Source organism: Xenopus laevis, chromosome 5S (assembly GCF_017654675.1).
Source record: "Xenopus laevis strain J_2021 chromosome 5S, Xenopus_laevis_v10.1, whole genome shotgun sequence".
Taxonomy (NCBI): domain Eukaryota; kingdom Metazoa; phylum Chordata; class Amphibia; order Anura; family Pipidae; genus Xenopus; species Xenopus laevis.
The window spans coordinates 39307172-39329497 of record NC_054380.1 but is presented as its reverse complement, the minus strand read 5'-3'; the positions used below and the strand labels follow the sequence as shown (position 1 = coordinate 39329497).

The window sequence follows — 22326 nt, the reverse complement described above, 5'->3', positions numbered from 1 at the left end:
ATATACAATTTTTTATGAATTATGATGTCCTAAATGACAAAACGACAGTTGTCTTAGAATGCATGGCCCATCTCACGACAGATCTTCTCTACAATCATATTTGCAATATAGCAGTCTTCGTGTAAATTGCTTATCTTTTTGTAATCTGAACAACTGGGCTGTCTAGACAACAACACTATCCAAAAGATGGACAAGTTCTGATAATGTGATTAAGAAACACAGTTTTAGACAATAACCACTACAATTTCTCATTAAAAACATACCTTGTAGGCAGCGTGCAACATCCGTCAGCTGTAAGGCGGACTTGCGTCTCAAAGCTATCCAATGGGCATACCACCTGTTGAACTGGAGGGCACTCCACAGTACTGCAGTCCACACTGAAGACTTAAAAAAGAACAATGGAATGTTAGCAACAATACTGTTGAACACGTTTGAAATATGTGCAGATTTAACTTGGAAATTACCTCATGCTGCCATACCCAATATAGAGCCAACCTCACAACACATCTTCCCTAACTTCTCCAGGAACCTCCTTCCATTCTGTGTCCCTCACAAACTACTCAGTGTGCAAACCTCATAAGGGCTCCCCAAATGAGTTCCTTTGTTCATTTCCCCAAATGAGTTTCCGTTGGCGCCCGAATAGTATTGACACGTGACGGTTTTGCAGCAAGTGACTTTTCTGCCACGCGTCCAAAGATTTTGTGGGAGTTTCGCAAATTTATTTGCCCACTGCAAAATGCGGAAATTCAATGCGAATTCGTGCCTGGCAAATTTATTCGCCCATCACTAGTTCCCACTCCATTCTGTGTTTTAAATCTCCCAAAACCATACCCAGATTCCAAAAAATGTATCACCATCCACTTTGTATCACTCTTTTCTAACCACTCAGCTAAAAGTTACCAGATAAACATTTTTGATGGACATTCCCATAAAACTCACTTTTTGAGTTAATTTTTAGTATGATGTAGAGAGAGTAGTGATGGGCGAATTTATTCATCAGGCATGGATTTGAGGTGAATTGACACATTTTTGTGGGCAAAACTGCGGCATAATTTTGCATCCAAAAAATTGTTGTGCGTCAAAATTGTCGTGCACATAAAAATTATTGCACTTCAAAATTATTCAGATGCCCACTGAATTTAAAGGGGACCTGTCACCCAGACATAGAAATCTGTATAATAAAAGTACTTTTCAAATCAAACATGAAATCTAAATTCATTTATTTATTAAAGCATTCATAGCTTTTGCAAACTCATTTAAAAATCTCAGCTGTCAATCAAATATTGTCTGCCCCTCCTCTATGGTGTTTTCAAAGTTTATTTTGCTTGACTAACATGATAAAATAGGATTTGGAATATTTTTTTTGGGTGAAAGGTCCCCTTTAATGCATTTGGACAAAATAGTCACGCGTATAAAAACTGTCGCTCATGTAAAAATTGCCGTGGGTCGAAATAATTTTGATGCCCATTGAATTCAATGTGTTTCACAAGTTTTCACAGTTTCGCAAATTTTTTAGCAAACATATTCGCCTATAAGTAGTAGAGCGTGATATTCTGAGAAAATGGACAACTAATTTACTTTTTTAAATATTATTTGTGGTTGTTTGTGGGATCTTTAGCCGCTCTCCAGTTTGCTATTTCAGCAATCTGGTTGTTAGGGTCCAATTACCTGCATTGATTTGAATAAGAGACTGGAATATGAATAGGGGAGAGTCTGAATAGAACAATGAGTAATAAAAAGTAGCAATAACAGTTAGGGGCAGATTTATCAAAGTGTGAATTTAGAACTCACCACAATAAAACTTGCATTTTTAAAAGAATACTTATCAAATGGTGAACTCCATTGATAAATACACTTCTAAAAATCCCACAGGAATGAATAGAAAGTGACATTCACACTTTGATAAATCTGCCCCTAAATGTGTAAACACATAATTTGTTTTTTAGATGGGATCCACGAAGACTAATTTAAAAGCTGCTTATAATTAGAAATACTAAGGGGCCGATTCACCAAGGGTCGAATATGGAGGGTTAATTAACCCTCCATATTCGACTGGGAATTAAAATCCTTCGACTTCGAATATAGCATCTGATCTGTTACAATTTGCTACTTTTAGCTGACACAATTGGTTGATACATTTTCTCAGCAGTATCTGTGGAAATATTATATAACTATTGTATCAATTCTAACAGCTGCTCTTAATGAAACTCAGGGATTCTTCTCAGCAGGGACAAAGATAAGAAATTTATCAACTAAATGTATTCGTTTAATACCGTTTACAGGGTCGGCGACCCCCCCCCCCCAGAGCTGCTTTAGAAGGTGAAAAATGAAACTTTACACTGCAATATAAGAAAAATCATCACAAACAGAAAATAGAAAGTAATTGGAAAAAGTCTTTATTTCTGGTGAACTATCTGAAACCAACTGAACTGAAAACTGTGTTTGGAGGTGAACAATCCCTTTTAGGGTCAGGCAGATTTGGGGAGAATCTTGGGCGACTTCGATGAAACTTCGGGCGACTTAGGAAAACGAATAGCTTTGAGTGCCATGATGCCATCCCACTGGCAATTTACATTTTAGCCGGAGAGAAGGCAGGGGAGGCAGTTTGTTGCCAGGCAACTAATCTCCCCAAATCTGCCTGTGTGTCCTGACCCTAACCCAGAAAGAGGCTGTTTACCAAACCAGCCTCTCAGATATGATAAAGTACCCTTACTAAGCTTTCTAAGACTATGCACTTATAGCATATTATATTATCACAGAACTCCAAACATCTTTTTAAACAAACACTATACTTATTTATTATAAAAAAAATAATCTGCACATCAATGAAGACAATTTTAAAGGGAAACATTACCCCTGACATGCGGTTCTTAAAAAAAGGCTTATATGATATAAATATTGGCTTTTTATGAAACATATAGCAAACATATAATTAAGTAGTAGCGATGGGCGAATTTGTCCCATAAAAATTTGTGAAACGCGAATTTTGATGCCGGCTTAAAGTCAATGGGCATCCAAATAATGTTGACGCAACGGTTTTGACACAATAGACTTTTGAGATGCGCATCCAAAACTTTTTTACGGCGACTGAATTTTGCGCCAGCAAATTTTCGTGCCAGTATAGCGGCGAAATACGGAAATTCACCACAAAATAGCACCTGGCGAATTTATATGCCCATCACTATTAAGTAGTAAAGCCCATCAATCTAAATTGTGTAAGACAAACAACAAAAGACAGACATACAAGGTTATACCAGCCAATGAATGGACAGTCCAACATTTTTTACATTTCTATGAGTTTGCACTTTAATATTTTAGATGTGAGCCACTGGTACAGTATGGCTTTCTAATGACAGATTAGTAATATACTCATCACTTTATGAAGCCATAAAAATTATAGATTTCTTTGAAACTCAGAGCTCATTTCTCCCACGCAACTATAACATATTTTCAATAGAGAATGATATACATTCTGGAAAGAGATGCCAGAATGTCAAGTTATCATTGGGTTTGGATAACAATGCTAAGCCTTGTAGCCTTGCAGCCTTGCAATCTCAACATTTTTCTTTATAGTTCATAGTACATGTCTCCATCACTGACATATTATCCTGTGAGCCCTTGATATACTGGGGAAAAACATAATGGCAAAAAGTCACTGAGCTACCCCGGTTTAAATAAAGGAAGTGTTTTGTATTGCAGGCTTGGGATCCATTATCCTGAAACCTGTTATCCAGAAAGCTGCGAATTACTGAATGGCCATCTCCCATAGACTCCATTATAATAAAATAATCCAAATTTTTAAACATGCTTTCCTTTTTCTCTGTAATAATGACTCATTTTAAAATTTGAATTATTTGGTTGGGAGATGGCCTTCCTGTAATTTGGAGTTTTCTGGATTATGGATTTCTGGATAATTGATGCTTTACTTGTAGTATTTTTTTCCTGTACTATGGGCATTTATAGGTGTGCAATGCAAAACTGTAATGATCACACTTTCTATTCAACTGGAGAAATAAATATGTAAATGTAACACTGTTGTGTGTGAGCTTATAAAACATGGCCCCCTACATGTTTTACCAATAACTGAGTCATTTCTGGCTTGTGCAACGTGATGTATGAAGTTGAACATTAAAAGCCCTTCGGATTTTGACTGATTCATTTGGCATTCCCCGACACAACATCTGTAACTGTAAATTAATGTGATAGCAATCCATACAGGAAGATCAGAGAGGAATACGTCACACATATTTCAGTGATTCAGAAAATCTGTGAACGAGAAGGCACGCTGAGAAGCAGCAATCAGATGTTCCCATGGAGTGAAGTTAACTTCTACACTGTTGTTTGCTATTTAGAAAACTACAGCATATGATATACTAAGTGATAAGTCATTTAGAACATCCACCAGTCACATTATTGATAACTATAACATTTTTCAACCTTGTAGCTTTGTCACAAAAGGGGCTCCAGATCTAGGAGCCCATAGCAACCAGATATTTCATTTCAGCCGGCAGACAAGGAAATGTTACTAGAACTGAAGCAAATGTTGCAACTGCAACATTTATAGTACAGGTATGGGACCTTTTATCCAGAATGCTCGGGACCTGGGGTTTTCCGGATAACAGATCTTTCCGTAATTTGGGTCTTCATGCCTTAAGTCTACTAGAAATTCATTTAAACATTAAATAAACCCAATAGGCTGGTTTTGCTTCCAATAAGGATTAATTATATCTTAGTTGGGATCAAGTACAAGCTGCTGTTTTATTATTACAGAGAAAAAGGAAATCTTTTTTAAAAATTTGGATTATTTGGATAAAATGGAGTCTATGGGAGACAGCCATTCTGTACTTCGGAGCTTTCTGGATATTGGGTTTCCGGATAAGGGATCCATCTTTGACTCTAAAGCAGTTTAAAAGAGAAGTAAAGGTGTAAACACAGGGCATGCCCAACATGTGCGCATGTATGCTGGCCTGCAATCCACATCCAAATTTATGTACTCTACAGGTATGGAACCTGTTAACCAAAATGCTTGGGACCTGGGGTTTTCCGGATAAGGGATCTTTCTGTAATTTGGATCCCCATACTTCATTGAAATATAAAATAGATCCAATAGGATTGTTTTGACATCAATAAGGATTAATTATATCTTAGTTGGGATCAAGTACAAGGTACTGTTTTATTATTATGGAAACAAAAATGTTGGTGCAGGGCACACTGGCAAACGCACGTATTGATCAGACCAAAAAATAATACGGCTATGTAATAAAGCTTTCAATTTTTTAACTTGTTTTCTGGTCTGATCAATACGTGAGTTTGCCAGTGTGCCCTGCACCAACATTTTTGTTTCTATAAACGGATTGACCGTTCCCCTGAGCTGAGGGGCTGGAGCACCTGGGCCATGTCTATATTTTGGTGAGTGATTCCACAATATTTGCTTTATGCTTAAAATACTATTGGTTCAAACTACTGTTTTATTATTACAGAGAAACGGTTATCATTACAGAGAAAAGATTAAATGAATTCTATGGAAGATGGCTTTCCTGTAAACCTGGATAACAGGTTTTCAGATAACAGATCCTATACTTGGGTTATTGCTTTTCATCTGCCGATGCACCATCTTTCAGTTCATTATGCTTCTACACATGGGGAAATGAAGAAGAGTCATGGCTTCTCTTCACTTCTTGCTGCTCCCATCATTTACATGCTCTGAACAAAATTGTACAACCATATTGTGTGTGTGTGTGTGTGGTCTCCATTCTGTTGGCTGATTAATTGGAGATCATAGGCACCAATGTATGGTCTTCTTTATTTCACTCTCTCTAAAATTACCCTATATGGTGTATATGGATGTGGTGCATACAAATCAATTATTATACAGATTATTGTGCCTTAGGGTTCTGCCAATTTTCAATAGTAAGGCAACAAAAAGCACCCCTTTAGGCAAGTCCAATTGCAACATAGAAAACAGACACCACTACTAAAAATCTTAATTGATGTTACCTGGTTTGCATTCATAAAGGTCACAACATTCCCCAGGTTTTCCAGATGCTTTGGATACCAAAATGTTTAAGTAACCAGGCTGGCAGACTTTCCGTAGACATCCGGTTGGGTTGCACACACATCGGCTCGGCAGTGGGCAGCATTCACCAGGTGGGGCATAGCCTTCTATTAAAACGGAGTCCTCGGCACAACGTGGAGAGAACTGGACCTCACATCGAGCTGCTGAGCAGTCTGGCCTCTCCTCTGCATAATAAAGAACAAGGGATCAGGTAAGATGATAGGAAATCTACAGTAGTACTCTCCTGACCAATAGTAAAGCGCCATTTTACCATTAGACGCTGCATAATAAAGATCATTGTAGTACATCAACAACAAGCAAAACACTGTGACAAACTTCTGTAGATTCTGAATTGCACTAAAATAGGGGGGAGGGGCAAAATGAGCCAGGTCCCCCAAAAATAAGATTATGTCAGTGGAAAAATGCTGATTGAAAAGACTTTTTAAGAGATTACATGTTAAAATAAATGAATTGTGTATTGTTTTTCTGCTGAATCTTTTCAGTGTTAAATGGATCTGGATTAAAAGCCTCATAAAAGTCAGTTATTGTGATACTTAGGGGCAGATTTATCAAGAGTCGAATTTCGAAGTAAAGAGAGTTTTTTTGAACTCCCATAACTTTGAAATTCAAATTAAAAAAGACCAATTAAAATGTATCAAAAAAAATCAAAACGTTTTTGTTTGTTTTTTTTTGGCCGAATAGTTCCGTTTTCATTTGAATAGGCCGTTTTCGATCAAATTCGAATCGTACAAATCTAAGTAACAGCGCTAAATTAGATCAAATTCAATTTGACGTTTTTCTAAAAAATAACTTTGATTTTTCAAAGTTCACTAATTGACTCCAAATGGGTACTATGAGGTCCCCCATAGGCTAAAACAGCAATTTGGCAGGTTTTAGATGGCGAATGGTTGAAGTTGAATTTTTAAAGAGACAGTACATGATAAATTTCGATTTTCGAATTTTTTTAAAATTTGAACTATTCCCTAGTCAAAGTACACAAGAATTAGCTCAAAATTTGACTTTGACATTTCATAAATCTGCCCCTAAGTCTAGCATTCTGCCTTCATCAAACTGAAATAATCTAAAATATCAACTGCAGAACCTCTCTATTGGCCAACTAATAACTTGGAACATACAGTACACCAACTATGGAAACTCTGGAAATTTTGGTCACCACCTCACCTTTTAAACGGGACATATTTTAAATCTGCAACCTACAAGGCTGATCAACAATTAGTTTAGACTTATACTGCACAACTCTACTCAAAACAGTCATATCAAGCCCTACAAATGATATGGGGAAGCCTAGCTGTGTAGCCAACTCTAGTTACAGATATGGATCACCATCAATAATGCAGTGTGTATATGTATATGTCCATCATGAATACAGACTAGCTCACATATACTGTATACTCTAATTAGATTCTACATTTCTATTGTTGCACATGGCACCACTGGAAACAAATGTATACTGCAAGCTTTAATAAGCAGCTTCAAAAACATACATTACAGGGCTATTTATTGAACCTCAAATTTTTCTGGTTACATTTTCTAATAGAAACATTTTGTAGAGGAAAAAAACCTTGAATTTTTCGAGATTTATTATACTCTGAAGCTGCTTAAAATCTGAATCTGAAAATACTCCAGCTAAAACCTGGCAAAGTAATGTATAAGTCAAGGGCAGATGGTCCCTTTTACAACTGGAAGATGTTTTTTTGCTTTCATGATGTTTGTGGCTGTTTTATAATGGTTACATTCGATAATCTGAACAATTCATGTTTTACGCGCGACAATTTGAAAAAGTCAAAGACAATTTTCAATCCAAATTTTTAGTAAATTAAGCCAGATGGTAGTTGGGAGTTAGGTCGATTTTTATTATTACTATAATGGGAAAATTTGAGTTTAGCCCCGAAAAGTAAGCCAAATATGAAGAGCACACTACTACAGCTAATATAAATATAGTTTATAACAAGATGCAATCTGCCCAAAAAGCACCCCCTATAAACGGCAGCTTTAAATACACAATTTTCCTACAATGGGTTTGCACATTAAAGAAGATACAGACACTGGTGGTATTATTAGAAAAATATCTCTTTATAAGAAAGATCATGGATTATACAACTGCTTCATCAGGGAAGGGCTGAAAGATTCTGCAAGGCTCATACCTCCCAACATTTTGGAAATAAAAAGAGGGACAACATTTTTTTTTAAAAAGCTAATTTTTGTGGCCACATCCCCCGAATTACCATGTTCATTTTACAAAATTTAGCAGGTTATGAAAGTTTTAACACATTTCTGTGTTTTTTTCCCCCAGTTATTACAGTTTTGCCAATGAAGGTGAATTGCCCTTTAAACTGTGAGTCACAGCTTCCCCAAGAGACCTGTTGTATTATATTGTTACAATTACTTATTTGCTTATCTGAAATTGTTACAAAAGTTTCCAAATGCACATGGTGGCTGTTCTGGGCTCTCTGCCAAAAGCTAATTAATTTATAAACATTGTTTCTTTTTCTGGCTGTTCAGTGCAGAGAAAAACTGGATTTTCCAGTACAAATGAAGGACTGCAGGTTGAGCTGTCAAAAGAGGGACTGTCCCTCTAAAAACGGAACAGTTGGGAGGTGGGCAGCTTATTTATTTAAAATATAGTCGTGTTTCTGAAAGCACATCACACATCAGGTGCAGGGCACCAGTATATTATATTGTCATTCCTTCATTTTTGGTGTTACAGTTCCTTTAATCTGAGGGATCATGTATATCTGTGTTTATAAAAAAAAAATATATATATATATATATATATATATATATATATATATATATATATATATATATATATATATATAGATAGATATAAAACAGTTCCTATAGTGTTTATGCACCTTTTTAACATAAGTCAAACTGATTAAACTCATGTAAAAAAATGGGGCGTCTGTCCCTTTAATTGACTAAGTAAGGAATATCAATAAGCAGAAGGTTGTGAAAACCTTCTCCTCTCTTTGCCTTAATATCTCTCTATAAACCAAAGTTATTTTTGCAATGATAAAGGGCACAACAATTGTCACATCTTTTAAATGAAGCACGATTTTTAAATGTGATTAATCGTAATGGCTTAAGATGGTGCATAAACTGTTTTTGGAGCAATTATAACCAAATCATTTGTCAAAAAGATAAGCTTTGAGTTATGTGTGATGTCGCTACGTGCGGTAGAAAGCCAAGAACATTGTGTTTTCCTAGCATACAAAGAAGGACAGTGGATAGTTTAAGGTTACTGAATTTTTCGGAGTCAATTACGTTAATAAGTTGTTGGCTTTCCTCTGACCTGCTACTTGAGATTGGCTTATTAGAGTGTAGTGGCTGCTGCTCATTGAAACAATCCAATTTTACTCTCAAACTTATAACAAAGAAATCTTTTTATCAGCTCATTTATGACAAGCAGTACAGCCATGGCAAGCCCTGAACCTGCAATTAGGCTGACAAGTGCAAATGGAGATACCTGAAGTCATTAATATTAATAATGATGATTATAGCAATATATATGCTAATAGGAACTACCTCTCAGGTTAACAGGTTCAGTTTTGGTATGTTTTGCCCTTGAGGCAAACGAGCCAAGTCAGCAGGACCAATATCAAAGAATCACATTATAGGAGGAAAAACATACAAAAAATATATTACTGTGGAGCTAAAAAATGGATAATTTGTTCAGGAAAAAAGTGAAGTAGGCTGCAGGACTTGTGATTCCCTAAGGGAAAATAAACTCAACTTTTAAGGATATGATTTACTGCGTGAGTGTCATAATTTAATATACAGATATGCTCGGTGCTTCCCAGATAACGGATCTTTACATAATTTGGATCTTCATACCTTAAGTCTACTAGAAAATCATGTAAACATTAAATAGACAAAATAGGCTGGTTTTGATTCCAATAAAGATTAATTATATCTATAACTACCCCACAGAGAACACACATTATTTACATCAACCAATGACCCAGTAGAACAATACGATTTTGGAGTGAAGTGTGAGCGGAAACCAGAGTACCGAGACAAAACCCATGCAGACATGAGAAGAACATATTTACAGTAATCCTTGTGGATAGTGATAGGCGAATTTGGGGCGTTTCGCTGAAAATCTAGCAAAATTCGGGAAACGGCGAAAAATTCGGGAAATGGCGCCGGCGTCTCGATTTTGATAAAAATGTGCCGTGTCCAATAAAAACATATTCCGGCGTAAAATTTTTTGACGCTGGCGAATTTTCACGACGGTTTCGAGAATTTATTCGCCGGCAGCGAATCACAGGAATTCGCCTCAAATACGCTCCTGGCTAATAAATTCGCCCATCACTACTTGTGGATAGTACCATTGCTGAAATCAAAAATAGGACCTCAGTGCTGCAAGGCATCAATGCTATCCACTGCGCCATCATGACTTATTCATGCAACTTATACAAAATAAGTAGGAATGTACCAAATCCACTATTTGGGATTCGGCCAAATCCCTGAATCCTTAGTGAAAGATTCGGCCGAATACCGAACCAAATCCAAACCCTAATTTGCATATGCATATGCAAAGTAGGGGCAGGAAAGGAAAAAGTGGTAAAAAAACCTTCTTTTGGGATAAAAAGTCATGTGATTTCCCTACCAGCCACTAATTTACATATGCAAATTAGGATTCGGATTCGGTTTGGCCAGGCACAAGGATTCGGGCGAATCTGAATCCTTCTGAAAAATCCCGAACCGAATCCTGGATTCGGTGCATACCTAAAAATAAGAGATAGCATATTCCGTAACTAAAATTCAAAAGCATTTGTTGATACTTGAAGTTCAGTAACCTATACTTAAAAGCTTTGTCGGTGGCCTTGTGCCTCTATGTGGTCTCATCCCCCCTTCAGCAAATCTTCAGTGGCTTCTGAAATCTTTAAAATGTACAATATGGGGTATCAGGTTTCATTTACTATATCTTGACTGCAGAAATATTCTATTTAACCTCTTTACAAAGTAAATTAATCCTAAACACTGCATACAAAAAATATGTTATTTTAATGATGCCAATATGTTGTAGGATTTTATAGGAATACTTTAATATCATTGAACACCATCTTATGAATTAAAATGCACACCCTGCCCGCCCAGTAGCCTTTCTTTACATACTAGTGGGGGATCTCTTATACCTTTTTAGCCATGCATGTTGCCCTTCACTGGTAAAACTGACTTTGTTCAGAAACATTCCATGTATGGGATCTATTATCCAGAAACCGATTATGCATAAAGCTCTGAATTATTGAAAGGCCATCTTCCACAGACTCCATTTTACCCCAAAAAATCCACTTATTTTAAAAAATAAATATCTTTTTCTCTGTTATAATAAAACAGTACATTGTACTTGATCCAAACTAAGATATAATCAATCCTTATTGGAAGAAAAAAACAGCCTATTTGGTTTATTTGATGTTTACATGATTTTACAGCAGAAGATCCAAAGTAGGGAAAGATCAGTAATCTGGAAAACCTCAGGTCCTGAGCATTCTGGATAAAAGGCTCCATACCTACACTATAATTTATATAATTAAGTTGCTCTGTAACAATGGAGGCAATTAAATTGGATTAAATATCACAGGTTTACATAGCAGTTAACAGATATACACCATTATGTTCTACAAAGCTTATTTATCTGCTGTGTAACCTGAGCCTTTACTCCTTTGAATGGCTACACAGCAGCTTATTTATACAAACTATAGTAGTGTTTCTGAAGCAAACATATCAGTTATATCCATGTAGTGCAAAAGTACATTATATTTTAATTACTTTAAAAAACTTTAACATTTTGGTGTTACTGTTCTTTAAATGTAGCATTTAATTTAATGCTCACATTCCAGGCACACCAACGTATTAGACCCAAGAGCATTATATAAATGCATAATATAAACTGATTTTTCACAGTGTTAGCTATGTAGTACTGTGAACCCTAATTTCTAGTAGTCGTGTGTTTTAGTAGACTTCCTAGTGATCTGAAAACAACATTCTGGATGTTATACATGACCAAGGCACTCCCTTTGATTAAGGCAAGCCAAAGACAGAGATATATCGGCATAACAAGTGCAATATTATTCATCAATTCTGAGGTCAATTCAAAAGCAAATGAAACTGCAAAGCCTAGCATAGTTACAAAACCACAAAATTGTTTACCGTAAGATAGCTGTGCAATTATTTTATTAAGAGAAATCTATACACTTTTATAGTAAATGTGTTTATGCAGAGAACATTGCTTGCCTGCATCTTTGCACTTAAAGGACAAGGAAAGTTAAACTAAAGAAGTAGGCTAGAAATGTTGTATATTATGTTTTGTGCTTCTGTACAAGCCCAAGGCAACCACAGCCCTTACATAGTTAGTTACATAGTTAAATTGGGTTGAAAAAAGACAAAGTCTATCAAGTTCAACCCCTCCAAATGAAAACCCAGCATCCATACACACACCCCTCCCTACTTTTAATTAAAATTCTATATACCCATACCTATATTAACTATAGAGTTTAGTATCACAATAGCCTTTAATATTATGTCTGTCCAAAAAATCATCCAAGCCATTCTTAAAGGCATTAACTGAATCAGCCATCACAAAATCACCCGGCAGTGCATTCCACAACCTCACTGTCCTGACTGTGAAGAACCCTCTACGTTGCTTCAAATGAAAGTTCTTTTCTTCTAGTCTAAAGGGGTGGCCTCTGGTACGGTGATCCACTTTATGGGTAAAAAGGTCCCCTGCCATTTGTCTATAATGTCCTCTAATGTACTTGTAAAGTGTAATCATGTCCCCTCGCAAGCGCCTTTTTTCCAGAGAAAACAACCCCAACCTTGACAGTCTACCCTCATAATTTAAGTCTTCCGTCCCTCTAACCAATTTAGTTGCACGTCTCTGCACTCTCTCCAGCTCATTTATATCCCTCTTAAGGACTGGAGTCCAAAACTGAACTGCATACTCCAGATGAGGCCTTACCAGGGACCTATAAAGAGGCATAATTATGTTTTCATCCCTTGAGTTAATGCCCTTTTTTATGCAAGACAGAACTTTATTTGCTTTAGTAGTCACAGAATGACACTGCCCAGAATTAGACAACGTGTTATCTACAAAGACCCCTAGATCCTTTTCATTTAAGGAAACTCCCAACACATTGCCATTTAGTGTATAACTTGCATTTATATTATTTTTGCCAAAGTGCATAACCTTGCATTTATCAACATTGAACCTCATTTTCCAGTTTGCTGCCCAGTTTTCCAGTTTAGACAGATCACTTTGCAAAGTGGCAGCATCCTGCATGGAACCTATAGTTCTGCACAATTTAGTATCATCTGCAAAAATTGAAACAGTACTTTCAATGCCCACCTCCAGGTCATTAATAAACAAGTTGAAAAGCAAGGGACCTAGTACAGAGCCCTGCGGTACTCCACTAACAACACTGGTCCAATTAGAAAATGTTCCATTTACCACCACTCTTTGTAGTCTATCTTTTAGCCAGTTCTCTATCGAGGTACAAATACTATGTTCCAGGCCAACATTCCTTAATTTAACCAGTAACCTTTTGTGTGGCACTGTATCAAATGCTTTAGCAAAGTCTAAGTAAATCACATCCACTGCCATCCCAGAATCGAGGTCTCTACTTACATTCTCGTAAAAAGAAATTAAGTTAGTCTGGCAAGATCTATTACGCATAAAACTATGCTGGCACAAACTCATAGTATTATGATTTGCTATGAAGTCCAGTATCTTATCCTTTATTAACCCTTCGAAAAGCTTTCCTAATACTGACGTCAGACTAACTGGCCTATAGTTTTGAGGCTGAGAACGGGATCCTTTTTTGAATAGAGGCACCACATTAGCAATTCGCCAGTCTCTCGGCACTATGCCAGATCTCAATGAATCCTGAAAAATTAAGTAAAGAGGTTTGGCAATCACAGAGCTAAGCTCGCTAATTACCCTGGGATGAATACCATCTGGCCCTGGACCTTTGTTAATCTTAACATGTTCAAGTCTCTTTTGAATTTCTTCATGTGTGAACCATGCATCATTAGTTGTATTACTAGAATTGGGAGTGTTAAGAAGGAAACCTTCACTTACTGGTTCTTCATTTGTGTAGACAGATGAAAAATACGAGTTCAGAATCTGCGCTTTTATTTTGTTTTCATCAACCAGCTGACCCCCCTCTGATAGTAAGGGTCCCACCCCTTCCTGCTTCATTTTTTTACTATTGACATATTTAAAAAATAATTTTGGATTTTTTTTACTGCTTGCTGCAATATCCTTTTCTATAGCAATTTTAGCTTTCCTTATAGCTTCTTTGCATGATTTATTGGCCTCCTTGTATCTTATAAATGTTTCGGCTGTACCAGCTAACTTGAAAGCCTTAAAAGCACGTCTTTTCTTACCCACCTCAACACCAACGCTTCTATTGAACCAAAAAGGTTTTGCTTTGCAACGACATTCCTTGCTTACAAGTGGAATATACTGACAAGTATATTTATTAAGCAGCATTTTAAAGACTTCCCATTTTTGTTCTGTGTTTAACCCTGTGAAAAGCATTTCCCACTTAATATGTTGCAGAGATGCCTTTATACTGTCAAAGTTTGCACGTCTGAAATTTAGTGTTTTAGTTACTCCCTTATAGAATTGCTTCTGCAACAGAATCTCAAAGGAGACCATGTTATGATCACTATTCCCTAAATGCTCACCCACACAAATGTTAGAGATGAGTTCAGTATTGTTAGTTATTACAAGGTCCAAAAGTGAGTTATTCCTAGTAGGTTCTTGAACGAGCTGGAATAAAAAGTTGTCATTCAGCATATTTACAAACCTACTAGCTTTTTCTGTCTTAGCAACCCCATTACCCCAGTCAATGTCTGGATAATTGAAGTCACCCATAGCAACAACTTGACCCAGCTGTGAAGCCGCTTGTATCTGCAAGAGTAGCTGAGCTTCATACTCGACACTTATACGAGGTGGTTTATAGCATACACCAATGATAATTCTTTTTGATACCTTTTGCCCAGTCGAAATCTCTACCCAGAGTGATTCTACACCCTCACCAGTGCCAGCTATTTTTATTTCTTTAGCGCATGGCTTTAATTCAGGCTTAACATACAAACACACTCCTCCACCCTTTTTAATCCCTCTGTCCCTCCTAAAAAGGGTGTAACCATTTAAATTCACAATCCAGTCACATGTTTCATCCCACCAGGTCTCAGTGATACCAATTATATCATAATTTTTAGAGCATGCAATTAATTCTAGGTCTCCCATTTTACCTGACAAACTCCGTGCATTTGCCAGCATACAGCGGAGGTTACTACTTTTACTTTTGAAATGTGCATTACTTAGTGAAGAATTATACGTTAAGTTAGTATTATTCTGTTTTCCTTGTAACAGAGGGACCTCCTTAGCTGGTAAACTGTATGCCCCCCTCACTCCTCCCCCATGACCCCTTACTAACCCCACTGCCCCGTCTACACTAGCTTCCCCATAATCCTTTATCTCACCCACCCCCCCTTGCCTAGTTTAAACACTCCTCCAACCTCTTTAGCAGTAAAGATCTGTGTCTCCAAAGATGCCCCAGTTGCTCCCCATCTTCTTTTCTGCTGATTCACTGCACATGCTCCATGGTGCTGTCAGTTACTGAGCTTAGGGACTGACTCAAAATATACAGTACAAATAGAATATAAATGTCACAATATAAGGCTGATTAGTAATTAATATGGATAATTACAACATGGCAGGACAGAAACCAGTGCAATTAGCATCAGAATTTAATAATAAGCCCTGTAGCATCAGCTTATATTACAGACAAACCTCATTTTCTGCTTGATGATTTGCAACGACCCCTAAGCTTAGCTTCTCAACAGCTGCTCAAAGTCCACTGAGCATGTGAGTGTCGCAGACTCTTTCCAAGATGGTGACCCCCTGTGACAAGTTTGAAGTCCTGGATCATTGCTGCTATTGAGAAGCTGAAACTTTAGACTGGTGCAATAAGTGCGGTATATAAAAGATGGCATTTTTAGCCCTATTCATTTTTAGGTTTTAGTTCTTTAAAAGGTACTAGAAGCAGATTTTCAGCACATACAATGTTGTTATATGATGCAAGAGATTTGTGTTCATTTACTGAAGGAGTGCAAAGTGCAAAACATTAGCACAACGTTATCACGTTTTGTTTTTACTCAAAAGGTAATGGAAAGCATATGGGTATCCACTTACATGCCTTTCAATTAAGGGAGATATAATTAAGCTAACGATGTGCGGGCCAGCCCAAAACTTCCAGGTTTGGGCGGAATTCTGCATAAGATTGTTGAGTTGTGGGTGGGTTCAGGTGGAGCTCTATCCCTGCCCACAACCTTACTCCACTTTCTGCCTCCCGCAGATTCTATTTATAGTTGCACATCTGCCCTGCGCCAACCTCTTTCATAACATCATAGATTGGGGGTCAGGTGCGGGTCTATAAAGACAGCGGACATGCCAGGCCGGGTAGGGTTTGAATATCATCAATTCTGGAGAACAGACACAGGGATCAGCACCTGCCCACCTTTAGAAATAATTATGAAGTAGCAGATTGCTTGCATATCACACTTAATGGGTTAGGAAGTAGAATTCTTGCCAAGGGCAGGTCTGGGTAAAATGACAACCAGTTCAACCAAGTGTGGTTGTATTTACTTATCTATGGGTTTGGATCCTAGGAGAGATGAGTTTTGGTTGCCTGCTCTATGTAGTCATCCAATGTGGCTGTGAAGGGTGTCTGGCAGAGCAAGCAGCACATCATGGTATGACAGTTTGACATTCTTGGTGTATGGTGTAGTTTCTGTAAGTTAACAGTTCTGAGTGGCGAATGTATTTTTTTTTAGGGGGGCCGGGGTGAATGGGAAAAGGTATATCCAATTTAAAAACACAGAAAGCTGGATCCTGTGGCAGTTGTATAATCTTACCACTTTCTACGGTGGGTCCGGGTGCTCATGCCCTAGACTTTCAGCAAAGGGGAGTAAATCAAAGAAAATTGATTGTAGGCAGGCACCTATCCGGAAAACCAGAAAGTAGAATCCAGAAAAACGTTTAAATAGTACAAAAAGTAAAAAGCCTTATGCATTTTGTGTCACCCAAGGACAATTAATTTATAGGCTAATATAAAACAATGAGTTCTTTAAATCTTCTCCTTAAAATATTTTGTACTTGTCTAAAGAAAGTTAGCCTATGATTAAGGGGCTGATTCACTAAGGGTCGAATATCGAGGGTTAATTAACCCTCGATATTCGACTAGGAATTGAAATCCTTCGACTTCGAATATCGAAGTCGAAGGATTTAGCACAAATACTGCGATCGTACGATCGAAGGATTATTCCTTCGATCGAACGATTAAATCCTTCGAATCGAATGATTCGAAGGATTTTAATCCAACGATCGAAGGAATATCCTTCGATCAAAAAAACTTAGGAAAGCCTATGGGGACCTTCCCCATAGGCTAACATTGACTTCGGTAGCTTTTAGCTGCCGAACTAAGGGGTTCGACTATCGAACGGTCGAATAGTCGAACGATTTTTAGTTCAAATCCTTCGATTCGAAGTCATAGTCGAAGGTCGAAGTAGCCCATTCGATGGTCGAAGTAGCCCAAAAAATACTTCGAAATTCAAAGTTTTTTTACTTCAAATACTTCACTCGAATTTAGTGAATCGGCCCCTTAGCCTTGTACACCAAAGTAGGCACACAAATAAAGCAAGCAATACTAACAGCTTAACATCTTTTAAGGATTGATATTGCCAGTTTTTGACCATCCAGGAAAAGGGGCTTCCTGTAGGAACATTCTCAGTAGCTACCAACGCAACTGTACCCATAGAAGTTGTTTTTCTGCTGTAGCTATAAACACACAGAAAAGGTCTATTCTTTTCACATTATAGCCTATGTCTGAATGCCTTACAGAAAATTGATGTAAGAAATTAATGATGAATGCTATTAATAGATACAAAATATTCACCTGTTTATCATTTACAAATCTTAAAAGGTTGCTGGGCATTTTATAACACTGATTGCTTTACCTGTTGGCCTGTACTTTTCTATTATGTTTTCTGCAAATGTATTAAGCAACAATAATATATTACAGCATGTGCCTTTGACACAGACTTGTTTTTGTTAATATAAAATATTTTCCAAAATGTAAAGTCAATCAAGGCAACAGGAAAATATCTATTATAGGCAGTGATTCATACACCAATAGCAGCATTGTTATTTTAGATGAATGCTGAAAACATAGGCAAAGACAGACGTCACTGGACCTCTCACTAATGCTTTCTGAAATGAGGCGCAAATGAGATGGAAACAGGAGAACATCACAGATCAGGGACATAATGAAAAAAAAATTGAATTCCAAGCTGTTCATATTCCGGAGCGTGTTGTAAGCAGAGCATCTGAGTTGTGGAGTGTTCCTCCATTTCGAAAATAAAACATTCACTCATGAAAGAGATGCATTTGCTTTGAAAGCTCACAGAAGAAAAAGTTTAAAAGGCCCATTAAAAATATGGCAGAGGGTTGTGCAAAGAGTGGGCTTTTGTCTGACAAAACTGAAGTGCATTGTAAATGCAAAGAAAAGGTTCAGCATGATTTTATTGTCAGTGCTATCAAAATATATTCAGCTGAAATCTGGCTTTACCAACAACAAAGGTGATCTATATTAAGCACAGTTTAACTTGGGTTAATTGTAATATTTTCACTTTTACTTTTAGAAAGTCAATTAAAGAGAATCGACACAGAACCTGTATAATGTAGAGCGTTGAGAAATCATACGGCAGCAGTGCCTGTATTCCCTCATACTTTATGATTTCTCATACATTATTCTATACTTTCATAATTCATTGTCACTGTTAAAATACAAATACCATAAAATGCTATGGTATTTAGACACACAGACACTAGGGTTGACACCTGTCCGGATTTCACCCGGGCAGCCTGGTTTTTGGATGGGAAATTAGGAAATCCGGACAGCATATTGAAGTAATTGACATGGCGAACAGCCAATCTCTGATTGCCACATCATCAGTCCCGCCCCTTATGCCACATCCCTCCTCTACATCACCTGCCCTGCCCCTGATGTCATCCAGCCTGCCCCCCCCAATATCCCGTGCCAGTTTTCCTCAAACAAAAAAGGTGGCAACCCTAACACACACACATACATTTTTATTTGAATACACAAGAGCCATGAATATTATGCAAATTCTATATATAAATTATTATATATAATTATATTATAAATGGTGCTTAGTGACATCATCAGTTATAATTCATGCTAAATGATTTCATTTGTCACTGAATCACTCTTACTTGTATATTATAAAATAATGTATTTCTTGTAAAAAATTTGAACATTAGTGACGCTTTGAAGTTTTATCATCCAAGGTAATGCAATCATGTGTTTCATGTCCCAGGGGAGTTAGATTATTATTTAAATTACTTAAATGTAAAAAAAAATCTATAAATAATCCCTCAGAAAATAACAACCATGTTATAAACCCCCCCTTAAGAAAATTGTAATTTTGATGTATAACGGAGAAACTAGAGGGAAACATATGTGCCAGTAATGCAGTTGTCAGCCAGGAACATTGGCACACTGTGGCTGCTTCATGTCATAAGATCCTTACTGAGTTTGGAAAGGGAAGGCAAACTAGTTACAGGGCATAACTGAAGTGTTTAGAAAAGTAAACAGTTCTTCGGTTTCCCAATGCTATCCCAATGTTTGCTGTTCACTTCCTATATAAGGAGCCACTGCTGGCTGTGCATAATATTTATTGCTATATCAAACACGTAACTTAATCAGGGAGTCTAAACTTTCAGAAGCAGCAAGGAATAATATAAATAGAACTGCCAGACGGGCTATTGATCAACATAAGGAAGTCTTCCAATCTCCCAGTCCAGTGCTACTATACATTAGTTACATTAGAGCCTGGTGGCATTCTTGACGTTATAAACATTAGGAAAAGGCCTTCAAAAGTGCTCTACAAATAGAGGTGAGAATGTTAATATATACATCCCTATGAGTGGCAACTTCACCACATATAATACATGGTGAAGACCTCTTATCACAGTAAGGGGATTAGTCTGAATGCCAAAAACCCGAAAAAAATGGAAGGATGGAAAAAGTCTGAATCTCAGACCTGCCAAGATTGCAAATAAATCAATGGGAGAAGTCACTTAGATATCTCAATCTGCGCGCAATTTCGTGCAATAATCGGAAGATTTTGTGGTTTTTGGGTAAAAATCCGAAAAAGTCCAAGTTTTCTTGGGGAAAGTCGGAAAAATTTGTATGATCTGAATTTTTCACAAATGTTTCGTGTTTTTTTCCGGCACAGGCAATTTTTGGGAAAATGTATTAATAAAGATGGGGAAAAAATCAGTAGTCGTTTTCAAAAAATAATTAAATAAATTTGGATTTTGATAAATAAGGCCCTTAGTCTCTCTTATCGGCGGTGGTGTTGTCACAGGCATGCATCCTTTTGTGACCATGGAAATCTGCTTTAACACTGCCATGGTAGGACTCGGGATGCTGGGGCCCACCAGAAAGCCTTAGGCCCACAACCCAGACTATTCGATCTCCTCGCCTCACTCAACCTCCGTGGTCTGTTTTCTTTACATACTATAATCTATCCATCTACCTATTTTGCCTCTGCGTTCCCATACAGAATTAGGGAATGTACCTGAAATAGGCCATTTAGTTAGGAACAGGAGGGTTGATTGACATACAGGCTTAACAGAAGTTATCTTGGCATCCCAGTGGGCCAGTTCAACACTGTTTTCTCCCTGTTGTAAGCCTCTAATTCACAGAGCTGACTATATCTGGCACTGCCATGAATAGTTGGCCCTTGCCTTTGCGCAGCCTTATAAACCCAAAGCAACCATGCAGCTTATACATTTGCTAAATGTTTGTGGAAAATGATGGTAGGGGTATTTTTACACAGACAAAAAAGTCAGAACAAACTAGAATCCACGATTGGACCTTATTTGTTTTTCAAAAAAACACAATTTAATCAAATTGGGGACAAACTTGATAAAAGCGAGCAAAAACACGAATCGTACCTTTTCTTTCGGATTTGTTTTCCGAATCGTTCTGGCTTTTTTCACAAAAAGTCCAAATTTTTTAGATCTTTGCGCAAAAATCCCAAAATAGTAAGATTTAATTAATAATTAAATCATGTGATATTGGCTTGGCCTTTACCTGTGGGATTCCATCAGTTTCATGTGCATACCTTTCAGTGTAGGGTTACACCAACTTGAAGAGCTGCAGCTAAAAAAATTTTTTTTCTATTGTGCATATTTTGCTTGCTTTTACTGTTGTAACTTTGGTCTAATAACCCTAACATAATTAAGAAAAACATAAGGTAATCCCAACTGGCAGTGTATAAAGATTCCCAATAACACATCATTTAACCATAAACGATTGCCCAAGTGATAATTGAAATTAATCTATAGAATCAAATATGTATTGTCAAGGAGATGTATAGGTTATATGGCACTACTTGATCTCAGGAATGAAAAGGAGAGACATTTTAATTATTAGGCCAAAATATATAATACTTTGCTATGTGGGACTGCTTAAACTTCAAAGTTTAACATAAAAATAGGCTTTTCAATATCATTCTGGGAAATAGTCGTAATAAAAATGTCTGTTCTACATTATCAGGGAAACAAAAATTAGCTTGATCTTACTGGAAGGTTTTGGCAGAAAGATAATATATTATCTCAGTTCAGTGCTAGCCAGCTGCTCGGGTGACGGCCAAATTGAACAATATATGAATCTGGTGAATTCAAGTAATTCCAGAAGGAAGCCCTTCTTCCTATCTCAGATGAAGTACTGTATCAAGAAAGGGAAGAAAGCGAGGAGCGACTATGAGAGAGATGTGAACCTCAGAGCAACTTGCACTGTCAGATCTTTGATTCTACAGAAAATCTGATATTCAGCCTTGGCAGGTGGAAGTAGAGACATTGCCTGCAGGACAATTAACAGCGGACATTGGTAAACAGAAACTCACAGAAGGTTAGGCATCACCTGCAAACATCTCTATATCCAAGAAGCCATCTCAGACTGTACAAATGAAAAATAAATAAAACAAAAAAGTATTCAGCAAACCACCTTCAGAAACTATAAAGTTCTTGTTTCTACAGATGTTTATTTAAAAAATAAGGCTGTAAATAATTTAAACAGCAGGTAGAAGCCTCCGTTGTATTGTCTTTTCAAGACCAAAGATGTTGTAATGTCTTTAAC

At 37.1% G+C, this 22326-nt stretch overlaps 1 protein-coding gene across 1 annotated transcript in view; it reads right to left on the bottom strand.

The window, feature by feature from the left end:
- Positions 1–22326, bottom strand: part of LOC108717831 (cysteine-rich motor neuron 1 protein) — a 537917-nt gene that overhangs the window by 279116 nt on the left and 236475 nt on the right. The window contains exons 3-4 of the mRNA XM_018265214.2: positions 5998–6240; positions 264–384 (exon numbers count right to left, since the gene is read on the bottom strand). Coding sequence (XP_018120703.1) covers positions 264–384; positions 5998–6240 — 364 coding nt within the window. The remainder of the gene's footprint in view (positions 1–263; positions 385–5997; positions 6241–22326) is intronic.